The 16,329-nt window shown below is 53.7% G+C and overlaps 1 protein-coding gene across 4 annotated transcripts in view; it reads right to left on the bottom strand.

Moving 5' to 3' along the window:
• Positions 1-14,981, bottom strand: part of PPP3CC (protein phosphatase 3 catalytic subunit gamma) — a 38,123-nt gene extending 23,142 nt beyond the window's left edge. For 2 of the 4 annotated variants that reach the window (XM_068174514.1, XM_068174518.1), the window contains exon 1: positions 14,742-14,981. In XM_068174514.1, coding sequence (XP_068030615.1) covers positions 14,742-14,793 — 52 coding nt within the window. In that variant the 5' untranslated portion in view covers positions 14,794-14,981. The remainder of the gene's footprint in view (positions 1-14,741) is intronic. The other 2 variants (XM_068174515.1, XM_068174517.1) reach the window with 1 other exon arrangement.
• Between the last annotated feature and the right edge of the window lie 1,348 nt (positions 14,982-16,329).

Genomic DNA, 16,329 nt, shown 5'->3' with positions numbered 1-16,329 from the left:
GCATGTTTGGGAAGGACTGAGAATAAACCCTGTGTGACAGCCCCAAGTGCATGGCCTGGCTGCCAGCAGCTCCTGTGATCCATGCAGTGATGGGAATCTTACCCCAGGATCCTCTCAGACCCTCCATTTCCTCCCAAAATCAGAAAAAGCAGGATTTCCTCACCCTCTGGGGTCAGCCCTTTCAGCATCCCCTGGCCATGGCAGGGCCAGAACGAGTCCAGCCAAGCGATGCCGCAGCTGGGACGAGGAGGAGATGCTGGGATGGGGTTTGTTTTGGGATGCTCCACCCAGAGCTCCAAGAAAAGCCTCTTATCCCAGTGCAGATCCCACAGGGAGCTGGCATCACCCTCCCAGCCTCGGGGACAAGGCACAAACCTCCCCCAAAAAATGCTGGAAGCTCTGTAGTCTGTAGGGATGCGGGCAGTTGGACACAGCATCTCACCCTTGCCTGGCATCCCCCAAAATATCCCAAAATCTGGAATGCACCGGGTCTTTCACGGGGATTTTAGCGATGGTGGTGCCAGTCTGTGTCTGAGTAAGCACCTCCAAGAGCCTCTGTGAGCAAGGAACCCACACACTGCATCATGAACCATCTTTCCATCATTCCACTTCTCCCGGGAGCGTGTGGTGGTGCAAGGCAGATTCACACCCACAGGAAAACACCTGGGATGCAAATCAAATCCCTGTCCTCATCCATCACCCAGCAGAGTGCTGAGGCCACAGCTTGAGGGCTGTGTCCACTTCTGGGAGCCTCACTGAGGGACTGCAGTGAATCCAGGGCCGGGAACAGAGCTGGGGAAGGGGCTGGAGCCCCAGGAGCGGCTGAGGGAGCTGGGAAGGGGCTCAGCCTGGAGAAAAGGGGGATCAGGGGGGACCTTGTGGCTCTGCACAGCTCCTGACAGGAGGGGACAGCCAGGGGGATTTGGGATCTTATCCCAGGGAACAGGGACAGGAGCAGAGGGAACGGCCTCAGGCTGGGATGGGGAGGCATCAGCAGGAATTTCTGCCTGGAAAGGGCTGTTAAATACAGGAAGGGATTGCCCAGGGAGGTTTGGGGTCCCCATCCCTGGGGGTGTCCAAGGAACACCTGGAAGTGGCACTCAGCACTCTGGGCTGGTGACAAGGTGGGGACGGGGCACAGCTTGGACCTGGTGATCCTGGAGCTCTCCTCCAACCTGAACGAGCCCGTGATACACTAAAATATGTTGAATTTTCCAGGATAGAGCTGGCCCAATAACACAGGGAGAGCAGCGGTGCCACTGCTCCCTTTTAAATGCAAATCCAGCAGCAATTTACCCTGAAAACCCCCAAGAGGAAACACAAGAGATTCTTTACAGCTGAACATCAATTTTCAAATCACAGGAACTGCAGGAGTGGCTCTACTGAAAGGGGAGCTGGTGCCTGCAACGAGGTGGCCCTGCTCTCATCGATCCCTTTGGAAGTTCTGCTCCGTGTCCCACGTGCCTGGAACGCTCCAGAGCCTTCCCCACCAAGCTGACAATTAAACCAGAGCTGCTTAAACCAACACGGGCTGGAGCAGGGCTTTTTCTGCATCCACTGCTCAGCTCTGCTCCAAAAGGGAAAAAAAAAAAAAAAAAAAGACCTCTCTGGAGATGGATGAAAAAATCATTTTGCAGGATTCCTCCCCTCTGGGTCTCTGTAGGGTTGGCAGAGCTGCAGGAGGAAATGAGGGAAGATGTGGGGCTGACACCAACAGGATCAGCTGGGATGAGGGAGGGCAAAAGGAGCTGGGTGGAAATGCGAGTCCAGGACTTGGAACGAGGGATTTTTTTGGGACACTGAGAGGCTGGAAAACGATTTGTAAGTGCTACAAACCTTGTGGTTGTTCTGGCACCTGCCATCTGACTCCAAAGGGAGCCGGGGAGCACTTGGAGGGCAGAGGATTTACAAGGAAGAGAACAGAGAAATAGAAACCATTCACCTCCACATCCCCCAGCACTCCAGGCCCTCAAGCACGACCAACACCTCTGGAGCCACACCAAGGAAGTGAGAAGCCCCAGAAGTGGGGTTGGAGAGCTCAGCAAAGATGGAATGTAACCCCAGGACAGCACTGCCCATCCAGAGATCCACGGGAAGCTCCTGGCTCTGCCCTTCCCTGGTAGCCCTGGCGAGCAAAGTTATGCAAGATCAAATCTGAGGCTTCAGCCAAGAACTTTTATGTAAGTTCCCTCCTTGGCTTTGCACGGCTCCACTCCCACAAGGAGCTGGGCACGACCAGGAACCGGCTCCTCCTTGGCTCTGCCAGGGTTTCAGCCACCCCACTTTAATTAAATATCTCGACTTTATCCTTATCCGTGCTCCATTCTCTTGGACAGGAGGAAGAGGATGCTCCTGCAGCCAGGCTGGGCTCTCCGACAGCTGGAACAGCCCTCAGAGCAAACTGACCTGGAATTTTGTACCTCCAGGGCATTGAGAAGGGTGGAGAGACTCACCCAGTTCCTGCTCCTATCTGAAAAATGAGGAGATAACTCCTTATCTCACCAAAAAAAAAAAAAAAAAAAAATCAGAGTAGTGGAATGGCTTGGGATGGAAGGACCTTCCACTACCCCAGGCTGCTCCAAGCCCTGTCCAGCTTTCCAGGGACACTTCCAGGGATCCAGAGCAGCCACAGCTTCTCTGGGAATTCCATCCCAGCCCCTCCCCACGCTCACAGGGAAGAATTCCTTCTCTACATCCACCCTACATTTCCCCTCTTTCAGCTCAAATCCATTGCTCCTGTCACTGCAATTCCATGGCTGGTCCTGGAATGCCCAGGCAGTGCAGACACAGAGGGTTTAGCTCATCCTCACAGCCAGCTCCCAAATAATTAATGAAAATTATGGATAAACCACTCATAACATTCCAAGAATTAAACCCCGTGACCTCTGTGCCACCTTCCCTCCGCACACAAACCCGAGTGCTGCACCCAGTCTTGTTTGAAGAGTGAAATCTGCGGGTTTGGGGGTTTAGAATTCCTCCAAGGGCATCCAAACCCACCGCCAGGAAAAGGCAATTCCTGCTCCACCAACAGGACACCTGCCGAGGGCCAATCCACAACAAAAGGACACAAAAGCAAGCAAAGTTTGAGGTGTGAAATGGATTTAAAAGTCAGGTGAACCCAAGGGAAAATGAAAAGGAAACTAAAAGGAAAATCAAAGGGATCTCTTTGCTGGACTCCAGGGCAAAATTCCATTTCCCACCAAATTAACACAGATTTTATTTGCCAGGCCAGAGCAAGGGGGTATTTGCAACACTCTGAGAGGACGTGGATAGTTAAGGATGGGAGAATTTGGGAAAAAGCTGCTTTTCCACCACCAGCAGCGCTCATCCCTCAGTGCTAGAAGAAAATCCCACAGGAAAAAACCCCATTCCTCCTGTCCTTACAATTCCATACCTCTGTCCTTAAAATGCACTTAAAATTCAGCTTCATCAGGGCTGCCCCATCCCCACCTCCAGACAGAGCCAGTGGCACGGAAGAGAAAAACAAAGTGATCCACAAATGATTGTTTATGTATCCCAGAGTCCCTTGGATGGCTGCACGGAGCAGCTGAGGCGGATTCATTACTGAAAAAGGAGCAGGAGCTCCGTGCCTGGAGTGGCAGCGCTGGCCAAACGCCGCTCCCGGGGTCTGCAGGGAAAATTCCCCCGAAAAGAATTCCCCCAGGATTCGAAATCCACAAAAACGAACTCGAGAGAGGTTTCCCTGCAGCTCCTGATGCACATCTGGGAGCGGATCCAAACAAAGCCCCTTCCCTGCTCGCTCCTCGGCACGGAGCAGATGGTGAGAGGTGCACTTTGCAGCAAAAAAAAGCACATTTTGGGGCAAACCCGAGGATTTGGACACCCGAGGAAGCCGGATGGGCCGGCAAAGGTAGAAACATTCCCAGGAAAAGTCCACCAGGAGCCACCCAAAGCCCTGTGAAAGGGAGAAGAAGCTGCCTCCAGGGCTGAGCTGGGCACAGCACGAGCAGCAGGGCGGGGTTTTTTTCCCTCTTTCCCAATTTTGAAACAGCCCAACGTTATTTTTATCCCATATTTTATTCCCATTCACACCTAACCTACATTCATCTATTCAAAGTTGAGTCCAGGGCTCACACAGAGCTGGCTCGGAGGGAATAATGTGGACAAATCCAGCACAGAAAGGCCACAGAAATGGCATTTTTTGCTGGGAAAAAGGTGGATTTTCAGCTTTCAGAGTCATTAACGGGGAACAAACCCTTGGAGGCAGGGCATGGATGTCACTGTCACTCCAGCAGTGCTCCAGCCACCCTGCTTTTCCTGCTGCTCCATCCCAGATCCAGGCCAAAAAGGACAAGCTGGATTTCAGCAGCTGGGTGATGCTGGAATCCCAGAATTATCCAGCTTGGAAAAGCCCTCCAAGGTCATCAGTTCCAATCTGTGACCAATCCCCAGCTCAGAGCACTGAGTGCCAGGCCCAGGCATTCCTTGGAAACCTCCAGGGATGGGAATTCCACCCCCTCCCAATGCCTGACCACCCTGTTTATCAGCAACCACCCCATTTTCTGTGGAATAATCTTTCTTCTTCCCAAAATGATTAAACCACATGAATTTCTGGTCGTTAAACACAAAACTGTCTTTGCTTTAAGAATCCCCATCCTGGCTTCAGGGAGGTTTTTTCTCCCCTGAGGTGCCCTGATATGAGAACCTGCAGAACCAGGTGAGTGTGTGCTTGATATCCTGATTTTGCCAAGCTTGGATCAAGCCCTGACAAATCATCTGTGTCATTTTCCAGGGCTGGCACAGGCAGCTTGACCCTGCCATGGCACAGAACTGTTCGTTCCAGCTGCAGGAGCTCTGTGGAAAAAAAAAATGGAGCTTCATCACCTCCCACCTGAGGAAATCATTAACTTCTCCCTTATTAAAATAAACATTAATGTCAAAGAAAAATCACCAAATAAAGTAAACACCTTCTTGAATAAAAGCAAGAGCCAGGAATTACTATTATTATATTATTATTGCCATTTGCATCTGTTTTCCCCCAAATTTTTGCATGTTCCAATCCTTCTTTTTTGCTCTGGGTAAGGAACCTCCAGATTTCAGAAGCTCTAGAGACTCCCAAATAGAGGGGAAATAAAAAAATTCCAGAGTTCTGCTTCTCAGCCCTGGAAGTGCTGCAGGAAGACCACGAGACCTGGGGTTATCTGAATTCCTCTGGAACAGCAGCTCCTTTGAACGGATGGAGTTTATAACGTCCCAGTTTTATCCAGAACTCCTCGGAGCTGAATCCGACCTCCCAGTGTGCTTCTGGTTTGGAGAGCTGGCTCCGATCCTCACCTGGGGGCACGGATTCCTTTTTGTAGGACAACCAGAATTATCTCCTCACAATAACCCTAAAAATACCTGCATTGTACGAGCTGAATGAATGATTTCTTCGAAGGGGACAGTCACAGTCAGCCCAAACCAGAGCTGGGATGAAGCAACGGAGCCGTTCCCAGCAGCAAATCTGTCCCTGCCTCATCAGCTCCCAAGAGTAACACCCAAAATTTGAGGCCACGCTGGGAGAAGCTGGCAGGCCCCGGGGCTGAGCAGGAGCCAGGTGCATTTAAGGCTAAAAAAAGCAGGTGACAGCTCTGTGTATGGAAATGCAAACACAAACAGAGCACGGCCCCGGCCGCGCTCGCGGCTCCCACAGAAAGTCGAGCCAAGAGGCCAAAAATCCACACAGACCTAAGGCCAGCCATGAATTTCTAAGGAAATATCCCAGAATCACAGAATTCCAGAATGGTTTGGGTGGGAAGGGACCTTCTGGGAAAACCATTCCAGTGCCTCACCACCCTCAAAGGGAAGAAACAGGCACTGAAACCTTTCAGCTTCCTGAACTGTGCTCACGGCTCCCTAAAATCTGTGGGATAGCAGGTGATTATCCTGGTTCTGCTGGGAATTTGGCCAGTAAACAGCGAGGCCAGGACCAACCAAGGTGCCTTTGCCGAGGAGGATTTCCCAGCAGAGCTGAGGGCCAAGGTTTGGCTGATTCCAGAGGCGGCAGTGCCGGTCCCACGAGGTGGAGCTGGAACTCTACTCCCGGTGGAGCCGGGCAGGATTAAACCCAGGAGGGTTTAATTAGAACAGAGGTGACTTAAGCCACACCAGGCACCAGCTCCCAGGCAGCAGAGCTGCTCACAAAGCTCTCCTGGCATGGCAGCCAGGGCTCTTCACATCCCACACCCTGCCCTGACTCCGGAACAAAGCTGAACCCAGACCTGGATCCGCGGTGTTGGTCTGGCTCCTGCTCCTGCCAAAGTTCCCTGTGGATCACAGACCTCAAAAATACTCTCAGTGAGCACCCTCAGCCTTCCTGAAGTGATAAAATCCACATTTGCTTGCAAGGCCCATCAAGTTTCCAGCTCAGATTTGGCTCCTAATGACCGGCACTGATGCGGATTTTCCTGGGATTGTCATTGAGCCACTCAGTCCAGAGCCGAGTCCTGTGCCAGGGATGTGGGCTCTGGACATCACCGAGTGCCAGCTCACCAAGCAGAGCCCAAAAACCTGCAATTCCAGCCTGGAAAACCTCTCTCTTTGACACCCTCCAGCTCTACAAACTTTCCAGAGGTTAAAAATCAATGTATTCCCAGAAAATCATCACTCAACAAACTCAGCGTCTCCCTCTCATCAGTGGGATTCCAGGGAGTCTCTGAAAAGACTGAGGAGAAAAGGAGGAGGAGGAAAAGGAGGAGGAGGAAGAAAAGGAGGAGGAAGAAAAGGAGGAGGAAGAAAAGGAGGAGGAAAAAAGGAGGAGGAAAAAAAGGAGGAGGAAAAGGAGGAGGAAAAAAGGAGGAGGAGGAGGAAAAGGAGAAGGAGGAGGAAAAGGAGGAGGAGGAAAAAAGAAGGAGGAGGAAAACTAGGAGGAAGAAAAGGAGGAGGAAGAAAAGGAAGAGGCGGAAAAAAGGAGGAGGAAAAAAGGAGGAAAAGGGAGGAGGAAGGAAAAGGAGGAGGGAAAAGGAAAAGGAAAAGGAGGAGGGAAAAGGAGGAAGTTTAAAGCAAACAGCTGCAGCTACTCAAAAAAAAAAAAAAAAAAAAAGTGAGCTCCCCAAAGGAGCAGGGAGGGGATTCCTAGATGTCAGCAGGCAGGGAAATTCACCACCTGTTTGCCAAGGTTCCAGCACGGCCACTAATAGATCATTAATGGAGGCACAGCGGGGCTTTTGTGGAAAAGGCAAATCCCGGGAATGTGAACCCGACCCTGCTGCAGCTCCCAAGGGGCTTCTGGATCCCATTTCAAACCTGCTCTAAGCAAACACAACTTTGTGTCCTTCCAAGATCCTACTCCAGGGGACAGGCTGATCCACGTGGGAATCCTAGACAAAGCAACCCCCAGAAATATTCCTGCTGGAGCAGCCAATGTTTGCAAAAGGTGGTCACAGCATGGATAAATGGGAAATGTGAGCACAAAATGATGAATTTTGACACAATCAGGGCCTTGGTTTCTCTTCTCTCCCCATCCCAGGCCTCAAACCCTCACCTTGAGTGGGATCCTCGCTGGATGCAGATAAAATATTCCTTGCAAGGTGCTTATTCCCAGGTTTGGGAATATCTCTACCCACACATCACCTCAGACCACACCGAGGTGCTGACGGTCCAAAGGGAGCTGCAAAGAATTCAAATCTTCCTGGTGGCCACACTGGACATCAGCCAGAGCAGTTGTCTTGCAAAACAAAGAGTAGCTCCCAAAAAAAATGGGATAAATCAGTCCCAGTGCAGCTTCCCAGAGCTGCACGTGTCAGGGATGGAGCAGGATGAGAGGAGCCTCCAGCTACTGCTGAAGCAGCAATTCCAGCCTCTGTGCCCTGGTCACTCTTCCCCCAGGAAACCCTCGTGGTATTTTTCCAAGACAACACCTTTGGGATAATATTCTGTTTGAGAAGCCATTTTACCACGTCTTGCTATGCTCAGCAGCTGATAAAAGGGAATATTTTCTAGAGCAATCTAGGTTGACACCACTTCTTCCTGTTCTCCTGAAATTCACCCTGAACTGCTTGGGAAATTCGTCCTGGGAAATTCTCCCCAGATCCTCCTTGGAGCAGGGAAAGTGCTTTAAACTCTTATTTTACAGGCCCACCATGCCAAAAGGAACCCCCAGGTGGAAGACTGGTGGAGAATTTTGGAGAAACAACCCCCCTGAGCTCCTCAGGGAGGCTCCCAGTCAGAGGAGATCGCACTGCTCCTCATGCTCCCATCCAGCTCTGCTCCCCAGTGGAAACAGGAGATCCCAGAACCCCAGAAAGGTCTGGGTTGGAAGGGACCTCAAGGATCACCTCATCCCACCCCTGCCCTGATGCTCTCACCAGGCAGCAGCGAGGCTGGAAAATCAGGAGAACAGCCTGGACAGCCCAACATTCCTCCTCCTGCCAGGAAAATCCTTAAAATCTGCACTGAGATTTCCTTTTCTTTAGAGCACTCTCTGACACAGGAGCATCCACCCTCCATCCCCCACCTCACTCTGCCCCAACCCATCACTCCCTCTGCCCCCCGCTTGCTGTCCTGAGGGCTTTTCCCAGGATATTTGCAGATTCCCCATCCCTGGAAGTGTCCAAGGCCAGGCTGGATGGGGCTTAGAGCAACGTGGGATAGTAGAACGTGGAATGAGGTGAGCTTTAAGATCCTTTTCCAACCCAAACCGTTCCAGGATTCCACACCTGACCCGGCTCTCCTGTGCCACCTTTGGCAGGGCCATGCCAGCCTCCAGGAGCCCCTGGAAGCCAAGCCCTGCATTATGGGATAACGCTGATGCCTTTACGTGGCCCGTTCCCTCACTCCTGCTGCTTAATGATGTCTGATTCCATTAGGATCCGAGCCATCCCCGTCCCGTAAACACGGCCGTCGTCCCCGGCGGGATCGGGCAGGGAATACCTGGAAAACCGGCCAAGCTGGGAAGGATCCCGGACAAATATAGATCCCCAAGGAGTATCTTTAGATTAGCAGGCAGCTCTGCCCCCACTGAGACCCCAGGATTTACCTAAATAGCTCCTTCAGCACAGCCCAGCGCTCAGAGCTATTTTAAGCCAGCACCCTGCCCTACTTCCTAAGGAACAGCCTTCCCTTCTCCTGCCTGTGCAGCCAGAGCAGCCCCAAACCCACTCCTCTCTCCACTCTGACAGCTTTCATTAAATAAAAAAATACCCTTTTGGCACGGTATCCAATTAATCCGGGCTCATTTATTGCCACAAGGCCCTTCAAGGCCTCGAGCAGGGAAAATGGGATTAACCTTTCCCGGCCTGATAGGCACAAAAATAACATTAAACAGGGGAATCCTGGGGAGCACGACCTTCCCTACTGCCCTGCCCACCTCCAGCTGCTGGTATTCCCAGAGGGAACGGATAAATCCCAGCCCAATCCACGTGCCCTGATGCTTTATCAATGTTCCCCAATGGTGTTTGGTGCCCAAGGCTGGGTTTGGGGTTTGCCACCAGCATTTCTGTTAATTAGCACATTCATTAGGACGTTTATTAGGCAGCAGAGCATCCCCATATCCCAGCATCCAGAGATGTGGCAGTTTGAGCCCAAAATGAGGCAACTCAGGCCCTGTTTGGGGCATCCCAGGAACACCCTGGAGAGGAACAGCTTGTGTTATCCCAAGATATTTGCCTTTGGACTCGTTTTTGGGATGAAATGTCACAAGATCCAGCAAAATCAGCCCCAAGCTTGGCTCAGCCACAAACCAGCCCCTTTTCCCAGCACATCCCATTTATGGGTAACAAAGCTTCTTTCCTGTTTATATATAACAATAATAAGAATACTGGAATTACTTGGTCAAGTTTTGGGTTTTTTTTTTTTCTAGAACCCCCCCCAAAAGACCACATTTCCAAGTAATTCCATGGGATCCCACGGGGTTCCTGCTTTAAGGACTGCCTCACCCCACACCTCCTTGAGCTCTGTCCAGCCAAGTTGCTGTATTATGACACAACTTGCTTTTTAGGGATCCCCCTCCACGTCTTGACCCTGGTGGCATTCGCACTTTTCCCTTGGCATCCCAAGGTCCGAGCACATGGACCTTGGCCTTTATTCCATTTTTAGCCATTTTCAGAGCTCCTTTTCCCCCTAAGTATCCCTTAATTCCTGCAAGACACCAACACTAATCAAGCCAAACCAACCAGTGAGTTCAAAACCCCACAATCTCCTTTAAATTTAAGATTTTCCTCAATTAAAAAGCTACTTTGACTTTCGTATCGGCGCTTGCTCCGTGATGAAAATTCCCAGCACCTCCCAACCTGGAGATAATCCAATGCTCGAGCTCCCAGAGTTGTAGATGATATTAAAAACAAGGTGGGAAGAAAGCTGCACATTTTTCATCCCCCAAAAGCATCTTCAGGCAGCGAGATGAACTGGAACAGCCTCTGAACTCTCCGAGGAGGCAGCGATTGATCTGAGGCTGGGTTTGGGCTCCCCAGAGGCTGCGGGAGCCTCGTGGAACAAATCCCGTGGGATTCTCTCCGTGCCTCCAGCAGCTCCAGAGGCACACTGAGAGGAGGGAGAGGCTCCTCGGGTGACATTCCACCTGGGCTGAGGGTGGAGGTGTCACTGAGGCTATGGGATGTTCCCAGTGTTCCCAGAAAACCTTGGCTGGGTGTGAAACAGGTCAGTGACAGCACGGAATCGTGGATTATGGAATGGGGTGGGGGATAAGGGGCCTGGAAATCACCTCATTCCACCCCTTATCCCACACCTCCCACTATCCCAGGCTGCTCCAAGCTGGCCTTGCGCACTTCCAGGGATCCAGGGGCAGCCACAGATTCTCTGGGAATTCCAGCCCAGCCCCTCACCGCCCTCCCAGCCAGGAATTCCTTCCCAGTATCCCATCCAGCCCTGCCCTCTGGCAGTGGGAATCCATCCCTTGTCCCAAGTCCCTCTCCCTGCTGAAACACATCCGGGAGGTTCCCGCGCAAAGCGGACACTGAAATTTCAGGGAGCGTCACATCAGGGGTTTTAAAATTCCCACACACGCTTTCGGTGTGTTCCATTTGGGGGAAAAAAAGCCAGGCTGGACATGGAGAAAGGTGCCTGAAAGTCCTTAAGAAAGGACAGCAAAGCACAAATTGGGAAAACTTGCCCCTTTCCAGGACACTTCTGGGTACAGCACCAGCCCCAGATTTACACCACAATTCCTGGGATTCACCCTTCTCAGAAAAGCGGGAACCCACTTCAGGAATCCCAGCCAGGCACTCTGGGACAGGGTGGGAATTAAGGATGTCTCTGACTTCCAACATCAGCTCCGAAAAGCGGGCGCTGGATCCCGGCTGCGCCCGGCCCAGCAGCTTCCCAACGTTTTGTCCATGATACACAAAATAGTAACACACGGATAGAGAAAAATCCCGGTGGATTATTTGCTCTGGTGTCTAAATACCAATATCCCAGGTTTTTAAAGGATTTGTCATGGATGCAACTGGACACAGCTCTGCTTCCCAGAGGATTTTACACCTTCCTGCAGGAAGAATGGAGCAGGTGCACAAAATTCAACAAAAAATGACCACAAAATTCAACCAAATATGACCAAAAAAGCTCTGCAGGTTTCCTTTAAACACCCTGAGCTCTAGGATCCATCCACTGCAGCAGCACCGTTCCCACCTGCCTGAATAATGGGGATTCTGTAGGATGTGGATCCAGCAGTCAATCCCATGGAGCCACCAGGTAATTCAAGCCCAGTTTTGGGCTAACGCAGACAAACAGACTCCCTAATCCCTCAGATTTCCAGCAGAACCTTCCCAAGTGCTCTTTGGAGACCAACATTTGGACATTAATAGTCTCCATCATCATCAACCACCAGTTTCCTGCTAAAACTGTGCTACAAAGAGCAATTCTCACCTAAAAATTTGAGATATTCATAAAAAGGAACTCCTGACAAATCCCAAAATGAGAGGTTTAAAAATAGCCGTTCCTGACCTACCTCAAAAGCCAAAGTTTTAATTAAAAAAAAATCCTGAAGCACCCAAAAATTGGAGATTTTTTAAAAAAGCAATTCATGGCCTACCCCAAAATTCAAGATTTTAATAAAAATCAATGCTTGACACACCCCAAAATTTGTGATTTTAATAATGAAGCTCCCCCAGTACAAGTTTTAGCCGAAAACTGTATTTCCTCTGACTAAACGTAATTACAGCTAAGGCGTTCTGCAGGGCCCTGGAGATGTAAATATATAGGTTAAACATAGTTAAAATTCCACATCCTACTTAATTGCAGGCATTTTCCACGGAGCAAAACGAGCTTTTATCTTCAGCTTTTAATTATTAATAACCACGAACAATGTCACCACCTTTAAACAACAACCCCGGCCTGAGAAGGAGATATTTCTCCCCAAATTTCCACAGGCACTGAGCGCACCTGGGGGGATAAGAAGCAATCTTTGGGAAGTTCACGTGGATTTCGGGGAGATTTCGGAGTGAGCAGGCCCTGAGCCTCCACCCCACCTGGACAGGGATTAAGGACAGCAATTAGCAGGATTTTTGTGGCATTGCCAAAGCCCTGAGAGGAACCAGCAGGATCCCTGACAGGGATTCCCGGGATCTGGAAGCGCCAGGAACAGGGAGAGCGCCTGGATCCGGCCGACTCAGCTGAATCATAATGGCTGCATTGCCATTACCTTTCCTGAACAAGGCCAACCTAAACACAGGCAGCTGCCTGGGATTTAGCAGGAGATTTACGGACAGCACCGGCCGCTCCGGCTGCCCGGAGACCTACAAATCACCACGCCACACGCACGGCCCCGGGAACACCCCGGATCCCCCCAAATCCGTGAGCGCTCTGGGATTATTCCCATTAAAAAAAAAAAAAAACCAAAAAAAACCCTCCCACCGTGGGCAAGCACGGAGCTTCCCGGAGCCCGAGGGGCCTCCACGCTCCGGCTGCCACCCGGATCCCCTTTCCCTGGGTTTGAGGTTATTAACATCAAACATGTGATCGGCCACATGACAGGCTAAAGGCTAAAAAGGAACAAATAAATAAATAAATAAATGAATAGATAAAAAATGGCTTGGACACATCCAGAGGGGAAGGGAGAGATGGCAGCGTGGTGGTGGGTACACCTCCATGGCCGAGGATTACAACCATTCCTGGGAAGTCGCTGCTTTCCAGCGGCCCGGAATGATGGAAGCCATGGCGGGAGGAGGTTTAATAACGGGGTGATTGTGTAACTTGGAGCCTGCCGGCGAAAGTTGAGGCACCCAGTGGATGTTCCTGGTGCATGGGGACGAGGATGGCACCAGATCAATTAGGGCAGCGAAATGTGCATCCCCCCCAGCCTCCTCCTCCTCCTCCTGATCCAGGAGTTTCTCCGCTAACGTATTTCTCTCCTCATTAACTGCTTCGGTGTCTTCTGCTCTTTCCAAAATAGTACCTACTATAACGGGGCCGCAGAGGGGGCCAGCTGGCACCCGCCGCGGGGCATCCAGACACGGAGCAGGGATTTGGGGGAGGAAAGACACGGGGGGCTGGCAGGATGAGGGCAGGGAGGGCTCTCATCCCCCGCTTCCCCCAGATCCTCAGGGGAACCCCAGTTCCACCCAAAGCAGGGGCTCAGCACCCCAATCTGGGGGTGAGGATCTTGGGGGTGTGATGAGGCCCAGGCCAGGATGGGGATTCCCTCCCCCCAAAAAAGGGATGTCCCCTGCTGTCACCCCTCCTTGTCACCCCCAGCCAGGCAGCACCGCTGTGCCCACGGCCCCCATCCCACAGAATGGAGGGAGGGGGCTGCATCCTCTTGGAACAGGGGGGGCTAAAAATGCCCTCCATCACCCCAGGTGCCCCCCAGCAACCACAGATGCCCCCCAAACCAAAGGCCCCTCAACTCCTCTGAAGAGGTTTCTGACAGAACAGGGGGTGTCCCCCCAGCCCGACCCCCCCATCAGGGCTCTCCCTTAAGGGGGCTGTCCCCCTGGACCCCCCTCCGGCTGCTCCAGGCCTCCCCCTCTCCTCTCTCTTGGGGATGACCCCCCAAATTACGCTCTCCCCGATTTTCCAGCCTGCTCCCAGCCTGGGGGTGCCCCTCATTCTCCCCCCACTCAGGGGATGAAACCCCCCCAGAGCAGAGTCCTCCTTAACGGGGGGGTCACCCGCCAGAACACCCCCTCCTCACCACTCCAGGCATCCCGGGCCCCCCCCGGGCCCTCCTTTAACGGGGGTGCCCCGCCAGAACACCCCCTCAAAATCACGCTGCCCCCCCCGTCCTTCTCGGCTCTCCCCCAACCTGGGGACCCCCCCTCAAACCAGGCTCCCCCTCCAGAACAGGTTCCCCTCACCCAAAGCAGGCATCCCCCTCCTTTTCTCCGGGTTTCCCCAGCCGGGGGGCGGGGGGGGGTGGAAGTGGGATTCCGCTAACCTGGGGACCCCCCCCTCCAAACCAGGCACACCCCCATATTTCTGGGGAATGCCCCCCTAAACCCGGCTCCCCCTCCTCCCATAGCACGCTCCCTTCTCCCTCTCCTTTCTCCGGGCTCCTCCAACCTGGGGACACCCCAAGCCAGCCTCCCTCCCTTTCCTTCGGGCTCCCCCACTTTGCAGACGCCCCCTTTCAACCACGCTCCCTCAGCTTGGGACCAGCCCCCCCAAAAACCACGCTTCACCCCCCCCCCTTCCTCCGGCCTCCCCCAAACCAGGTGCCCCCCCCACAAACCAGGCATATTCCCCTCGCCTTTCTCGGGGCTCCCCCAGCTTGGGGACCCCTGCCCCCAAACCTCGCTCGCCCCCCGCGCCCCCCGCGCAGGCAGGGGGCGCCCTCGCCGCCCCCTCACCCTTGACGATGCGCTCGGTGGTCGGCAGCTTGTTGTGGCCGCGCCCGGACATGGTGGCGGCGGCGGCGGCGGCGGCGGCGGCGGCAACCGCTCCCCGCCGTGCCCCGCTCCGCTGCCCTCACCCGGAGCGGGGGGCCGCGCGGGTGCTGCCGGCGGACCCGCTGGGCTGCCCCGGCGGCGGCTCCGCGGCGCTGCGCTCCCCCCGGCCCGCCCCCGCCGCCGCCGCCACACCGCCCTCCGCCCTCTGCCCCCCCCCCCGCCCGCGCCTGCGCCACGCCCGCCCCGCCCCGCCCGCCATCTTGGAGGGGAAGGGGGCGTTGCTAAGCAACGGGGGGGGGCAACATGGCGGCGGCGCTGAGGGCGGGCATGGCGCTGAGGGCGGGCATGGCGCTGAGGGCGGGCATGGCGCTGGGGCGGTTTGAGCAGCCCCGGGCACAGCCCGCGGCCACAGCGTCGCTGGTGCGGGAGGAGAGCGGCGGGACCCCACGCTGCCGTGGGAGGGACCGTGAGGATCGGCCGGTGCCACCCCTGCCGTGCCCAGGGACGCCTCCCGCTGTCCAAGGTTGCGCGGCCTTGCGCACTTCCAGGGATGCAGGGGCAGCCACAGCTCCTCTGGGAATTCCAGCCCAGCCCCTCGCCAACCTCCCAGCCAGGAATTCCTTCCCAGTATCCCATCCAGCCCTGCCCTCTGGCAGTGGGAATCCATCCCTCGTCCCAAGTCCCTCTCCCTGCTGAAACACATCCGGGAGGTTCCCGCACAAAGCGGACACTGAAATTTCAGGGAGCGTCACATCAGGGGTTTTAAAATTCCCACACACGCTTTCGGTGTGTTCCATTTGGGAAAAAGCCAGGCTGGACATGGAGAAAGGTGCCTGAAAGTCCTTAAGAAAGGACTTTCCTTCCCAATATCCCACCCAAATCTCCCCTTTCCCAGTGGGAGCCATTCCCTGGGTCCTGTCTAACCTCCCCTTTCCCAGTGGGAGCCATTCCCTGGGTCCTGTCTAACCTCCCCTTTCCCAGTTTGAAGCCATTCCCTGGGTCCTGTCCCTCCATCCCTCGTCCCCAGTCCCTCTCCAGCTCTCCTGGAGCCCTTCAGGCTCTGGAAGGGCTCTGAGCTCTCCCTGGATCCTTCCCTTCTCCAGGTGAACATTCCCAGCTCTCCCAGCCTGGCTCCAGAGCTGGTACTCCTTAAAGGGAAAATTGTCGAGGGAAAGGAAAAGCAGACAATGGTCTGTTCCTACCACTTGAAGATGAAGGAGGACAGGGTTAGGTGGGTATTGGGAAGGAATTCCCGGCCGTGAGGGTGAGGAGGGGCTGGGATGGAATTCCCAGAGGAGCCGTGGCTGCCTCTGGATGCCTGGAAGTGCCCAAGGCCAGGCTGGAGCAGCGTTGGAGAGTAAAAGGTGTCCCTGCACACGGCAGGGGTGGCACTGGATGGGCTTTAACCAACCCAAACCACGCCAGGAATTCCGTGACCCCATCCAGCAGCGTTTTCTGAGGTAACTCAGCTTTCAGGCATTCAGCAGAACACAAGGATTTTGCAGAAGGAAAGTGGAAACCTGGAAGTGCTGATGAGCAGGAGCAAGTC

Source organism: Anomalospiza imberbis, chromosome 28 (genome assembly GCF_031753505.1).
Source record: "Anomalospiza imberbis isolate Cuckoo-Finch-1a 21T00152 chromosome 28, ASM3175350v1, whole genome shotgun sequence".
Taxonomy (NCBI): Eukaryota; Metazoa; Chordata; class Aves; order Passeriformes; family Viduidae; genus Anomalospiza; species Anomalospiza imberbis.
The sequence above is the reverse complement of the archived record's forward strand: the minus strand, read 5'-3'. Positions and strand labels throughout refer to the sequence as shown.